Source organism: Globicephala melas, chromosome 2 (genome assembly GCF_963455315.2).
Source record: "Globicephala melas chromosome 2, mGloMel1.2, whole genome shotgun sequence".
Lineage (NCBI taxonomy): Eukaryota > Metazoa > Chordata > Mammalia > Artiodactyla > Delphinidae > Globicephala > Globicephala melas.
Genome location: NC_083315.2, coordinates 17,965,120 through 17,971,119, shown reverse-complemented (window position 1 = coordinate 17,971,119; position 6,000 = coordinate 17,965,120). Strand labels below are relative to the sequence as shown.

The 6,000-nt window shown below is 53.7% G+C and overlaps 1 protein-coding gene across 19 annotated transcripts in view; it reads left to right on the top strand.

Moving 5' to 3' along the window:
• Positions 1 to 881: 881 nt before the first annotated feature.
• The window catches only part of PARD3 (par-3 family cell polarity regulator), a 639,757-nt gene continuing 634,638 nt past the window's right edge, over positions 882 to 6,000 (top strand). For all 19 annotated transcript variants that reach the window (XM_060293163.2, XM_060293165.2, XM_060293169.2 and 16 more), the window contains exon 1: positions 882 to 1,126. In XM_060293163.2, the coding sequence (XP_060149146.1) occupies positions 1,007 to 1,126 (120 nt within the window). In that variant the 5' untranslated portion in view covers positions 882 to 1,006. The remainder of the gene's footprint in view (positions 1,127 to 6,000) is intronic.

Sequence of the window (6,000 nt, the reverse complement as noted above, 5' to 3'; positions counted from 1 at the left end):
ATAACTTTGCGTTAAGATTGCTTGGGTTGCAGAATTTTAAGAAATAAAACGATATGAGTTGCTGATGTTTGAGCTAAACGCGTTGAAGCGGGTGGGTCACCCGGGGTCACAGGAGCTTCAAGGTCAGTAGTGGCCTCGGGAGAAAGGCCTCCCCGCAGAGAAGCCCCCTCGTGTCTGCTGGTAACGCGTAGGCTGGCCTCCGGGGGCGGGAGCGGGGGGAACCGGGCGGGAGCACCAAGCCCTCCGGGGCGCGAGGCGTCTGCCGCGGTTCCGCCTGGGCCCCTACAGCCCGAGGAGGGGGGTTCACAGCGACAAAGGAAGGGGGGCTCCAGAGAGGCTGCAGGAGGTCGGAGGCTGCGGCGCCCTGGCTGGGGGTCGGCGGGCTGGCAGGGAGCGGGCGGAGGGAGGGCCGCGCGCTCCGCCCCGCGCCCCGCGCCAGGTCGCCGCGTGTGCACAGTGTTGTGGGCCCGCCGCGCCCCTCCCCTCCCCTCTCCTCTCGTCCGCTCGCCTGCCGTCCGCGCCCCTCCCCTCCCCTCCTCTCTCGTCCGCTCCCCTCCCCTCCCCTCCCTCCCCTCCGCTCTCCTCCCCTCCCCTCCGCTTTCCTCCCCTCCCCTCTGCGTCCCTCCCCTCCTCTCCCCTCCCCGCGCCTCCTCCCCGTCCCTCCCCTTGCCGCCGTCCCCTCCCCCGCGGCCCGGAGCGAGCGCCGCGCCAGCGCCACACTGCCCCGCCGCCGAGCGCGACGACACGCCGAACAGGTGGCCGGAGGCTGCGGCGCCGCGCGGGCACAGGCGGGCGAGCCCCGGGCCAGGCGAGGCGAGGCGAGGGCGGCGGGCCGGGCATGCGAGCCGATCTGATCCCCGGCCTCGGCCCCTAGCCTCGCGCCCGCGCCGCGCCCCGCGCCCCGCGTACAGCCGCCCCGGCCCGGGGCGCTCCGGCCTCTCCGGCCGCGGTCACTGAGGGGCGTGGGCCGGCCCGCGGCGGCGGCGGCGGCGGCGGCGGCGGCGGCATGAAAGTGACCGTGTGCTTCGGGAGGACCCGGGTGGTCGTGCCGTGCGGGGACGGCCACATGAAAGTTTTCAACCTCATCCAGCAAGCGGTGACCCGCTACCGGAAGGCCATCGCCAAGGTGAGGGGCCGGGGGCGCAGGCGGGGGCGGGCGGCCCGGGGGGGCGGAGGAGGGGCGGAGGAGCGGGAGGAGGGAAGGCGCCGGGATCAATATGGCGCTTCCTGGAAGGGGAGGAGGAGGCGGAGGCGGGGAAAGGGAGAGCGCGGCGGCCGGCCCGGCCTGCGCCCCCCGCTCTGGCTGCGGGCCGCAAACTTCCGCGCGCCCGGGCCCGGGGCCCCGGCCCCTGCCTCTCCCTCGGGTCCCGGCCGCCGGCGCCCCGAGCCTCCCGGGGCCGAGCCCGAGCCGCGCCGGGGCGCGCGGAGCCGGGCCGGACGCCTGTTCCCGGCCGCGGGCTGCGGCCCCGGCTCCCCGCCCAGGCCCGCGGGCGGAGGCCGGGCGAGGGAACTTTGCTGGTGGAGCAGAGTTCGCTCCGCGCGCTGCGAGAGTGGCTGGCGGACTTGTGCCTCTGGGCCCCCGCCGGGCAGTGAGAGCCCCTAGTGCGTGCCAGGCGGGGGTCCCGGGCGGATGAGGGTGCGGCGCGGAGACCGACCCGCTCCCACTGGCTCGCGATCGTCGCTGGAGCCCAGCACCTCGGTGACCGAGAGGCAACGGAGCACGGCTCCTTGAAGGAGCACAGCCCCGAAATCGGTCACCGAATATCGAGTTTTCCTGCAGGCATGTCGCCGTTGACCTGTCTGCCACGAGCTCCATGTGGAGCCGGGGCCGCGCGCGGCCCGGGCCTGGAGTTGAGTAGCTTTCCGTTTTTCCCCGTGGAGTGATAACATTGTCTCCACTTCACTGCATTCCTGTACAATGTGTCAGAAGTGAAAAGGCATCTTGTTAAATTGTTTTATCGTCTGTGTCTGTTTGACAACAGCCCACGCCTCCCAAGTTTCTCCCCAGCACCTGAGGATATTTCCTTTGCGGCAGAGTAACGTTTGGTGGAAAGCATGTTCACTTTCAAAATTTCCTTTTTGTCCCCGATCTTGGAGTGGTTTGCGTCCTGTGGGTTTGGGGGGTCGCAGGTGAGAGGGACGGTGGCTTTGGCAAGCCTGCTTGAGTGTAGACAGGGTGCTGGGGTGGCATTCTCCAAAGTCTCAGAAATTAAGAGGGGAAAAATACTTTTTACACTGTTGTTTTTAGTATAGAGAAAAATAGCATAAATTTGGCCTTTTAAAGATAATCTTGGGAACGTTTAAGAACCTGACACAATGATGGAAGATGTTGACTTTAGTTAACGGCTCTAAAATGTTCTTTACAGTTGGTTGAACTCATTGAAAATCAAATAAAATTAGTGGAAATTGGGCACCTGTTTATCTTGAACCACTGTCAAGGGGGAAAACCCCTCTAAACCCATGTTTAGCATTTTAAAGCACTGTTTATGAATGACAGTTTGTGATCTAAATGTTCTATATCAATAAGTCAGGTTGCATATGTACACAGGAAACCAACAAAATAAATCATGCAAGGAAAGAGAAATACAGTAATATATACTCTGCAGTGTGTCCAGGTTCCTGAGTAGGGAGGGATGATCGACATTTCTTTGCTTACATGCTTAATTTAAAATTTACATGCTTAAAATTAGTCATTTACATGCTTAAACATTTACATGCTTAAAATTAGTCATATTTCATTATGCACACGATGCATGTTGGTCGAACAGCTTGTTTGGGAGATACAAATGTAGTTGTTTGAGTCGTTTGTATGTTCCACAGAAATTCTTAAGAGTTTGCCATGTCCAAGGCATTGTTCTGGGTGCTGGACACCTGCGGGACCCACTGGCTGCTTGTGGAAATTGGACTGTGAGAGTCTAGGAAAGGGGCCGCACTGTCCTCCAAGTGAGGGCGGCCAGCCTTTGGACTTCGTGGTGCAGTGCGGAGAAGACAGGCCTCTGGGGTGTCTTCTAGATGGAGTTGAGAGGTATCGCTGAGAGATCTGGACTTTGTTTCTAGGTATCAGTGGTGGTGGTTTCACAGTGACTGGGGAGCAGGAAAGGAAGCGCAGGTTTTTGCGGCATGCCTGGGAAGGCACCCCAAGAGGAGCGCAACAGCTGAGTTGGGAAGGGTGCACATGAGATTGATTGCTTTTTCTGGTGGAGAAGGAAGGAAGGAAGGGTGATTCTCAGAGAGTGGTGGTATTGTTGGAGTTGGAGATAAATGACTCAGAGATGATTCAGGGGTTTCCAAAATTATTTAAGTTCTCTTTAAGTGCAACTCACAGTTCAGCAGGTAAGTTTTAAAATGGGCTTTGTGGTCTACAGAGTTCAGTTATTGGATCACAAGACTGTTGACTCTCAACTGTGGCAAGAGCTGGAGTTTATTCCAGGTCCATTTGTATTTTTTCCTCTTAAATGGTTAGGTAATGGCTAAGATTAAACTTAAGTCACTCTTCCCATTTCTCCCACCCTGTTTAAAATGATTATGAAGCAAACACTTATTAACACTTGTTTTAACTTTTATTCTCTTATCTCTTCCTTACCCCTTACTGTTGAATAGAACAAGATAAATTTTGTATGAAGAATTGGGTAACTGGGTAGCTGTAGAGTGGTGTTTGGTTGCTAGGTGACATGTGCCATGATGAACTCCCATCTGGTGGGGAAAAATGGGGGGAGATCATGTTTATGGCTTTGTATAAAAACCAGATAAGCTGGAAAAAAAAAAAAAAAAGAAGAAAAGAAAAAAGAAAGAGAAAGAAAGATCCCAAGCCACTAAGACTTTCCCTGCAGAGAGCGTTTTGTGGTGTGATGGGGCTAATTTTTTGGCATTATACTTGAGCTGTCTTCAGGTTAAGCAAATCAGTTTTTCTGGGCAGTGGAGTGGCATGACTTAATATCAGAAATGTCCTCAATAAGCAGATTTTGAAGGCTTACACTTATTCATAGCATTTTTTTTTTCTCCAGTGAAAAAATAGTTTTCTGTTTATGATCACTGATGGGTGAAAATGCTTTGGCTGTTCTCCATCCACCCATCCTCATCCAGACCGTCTCTAAGGAGGGTGCTCTGATAGACACTGAGGACCAGGTTACATGGACTTTCTGTGTATGTGACCCTTCTTCTCCTACCTGTGGCCTGACTCATCCATGATCCCCAATGGACACAGGGTGCAGAGCACCGACTGCCGGGACTCTGTAGTGTGGTGACCCGGCTTCTCAGGGCTTTGCCGGCTCCTTCTTAATTCTGAGTGGATTGGGGCTGGCTCTGAGATTTACCATTTTTCCTGCTGTGCATCCCAGCTCTGGTTAGGAGAAAGATAAGAAAATCTCCATGCTTTTTTTTTTTTTTTTTTAAATTGTTAATTTGTTGAAGGGCTACTGTATGCAAAATGTCATGCTCTATGAAGAAATGTAAGGCTAAATTCTTGCACTGCAGAAGAATGTAATCTGGGAGACGGTGAATGTATTAAACTATAAATTACAGTAGGCAATGGCATTAATTAGCAACGGGGTGGTACATACAGACAGTAGTTGCTTTTGGATTTCGGAGATGGGAGTGGTTATTATGGCCTGGGGGGTTTGCCTTGGGCTTAGTAAGTGGGAAGGCTGGCCTGGATTTAGGACAGTGCTTCCTAACCGGTTAGTGGGGTGACCTCCAGAAGCACCTGCCTGGCCCAGGTGGCCCAGTCTGTAGGGCTTCGGTAGGGTCCAGCCGTGTGAATCTGGAGAGTTGCTGCCATTCTGAGAGGTGGGAGAGAGGCGTTGCAGGTGAGCATCAGGGCTAGTTTGGCTCCTGTGCTGCCTTCCTGTCGGATGGTGGGGCAGGACCAAGCTGAGGAGGACTGCGGACGCTGGGGCAAGACACTGTTACTTCCTGCAGTCTGATGGTCCCTGATGGAGGACTGGGGTGTTTGGGCAGGACGAGCGCTCCTCTGGGGGGACCACCAGGATTGCATCCATCCACAGAAACACTGCTGATTGCTGAGTAGTGGAGGGAGGACGGGCTAAAGGCAGAAGTGAGGGTGGGGGGCGGCTGGAGCCTCTTAGCTGAGAGGCAGCTGTGCTGCCCATAGCCCTCTTCTGGCAGGGGGAGCTTTGGATTGGGTTTGGAGACCTAACTGTTTTCACTGTTGAACCTTGGGCACACCAACCCTGCAGAGCCTCATTTCCTCCCCTCTAAACCGGGTTACTCCCTTGCAGGGTTCCCGGGAGTACCGAGGGGATGGTGAACGGGAAGCTCCTCAGCACTGCCTCTGGATCCCTAATGGGTTTTACTGGGTGGATGGTTTTACTGCCTGCGAGGCTTTCCCAAGCAGTCTGCTCTTCCTGTTTGGATTTTTCCTCTTTGCTTAAGAAGAAAGTGTGTAATTTAATTAAAGAATAGGTAGAAATGGTAATATTTGCCTAAGCAGCGCCACAATCAGAGGAGCAAATCTGTGTGTGTGTGTGTGTGTGTGTATGTACGAGGCAGGGAACGTAAAAGTTGTGGATATTGGCTTTACCCTAGGTTGCTTTCTGGGCCTGTGGTTTTGGGACCACTGCTTCTGTCCCTTGAGCCTGGAAGAGTTATGTGAGAGTTATTTAATAGCAATTTGTTGTTATTAAAAAAAAATAACAAATTTATGGGCAGTAACTTTTGAAAATGTGCTTTCCTTTTTTTGGGGGGGAGGAGGACTGTTGATTACTAAAATCGTGTAAATCTTGGTTTTTATGACAAACCTTGTGGTTGGTGTGAGATTTCTCGTGAACAGATGGATGACTGCATGTTGTTACACATTCACGAGCTTATTGAAACTTTTAGGAAAATAGATTGTTGCAGAATTTGAATGACCATATTTTTGAATAGTGAAGCGAAATAAATCTTATTATTTCATTAACATCTTCCCGTCTTCCCTTTCAGAAAGGAAAAAATAAACAAACATGTCTGAAAGGCTGATCTTTCTAAAATGCAACTCTCCGTGTA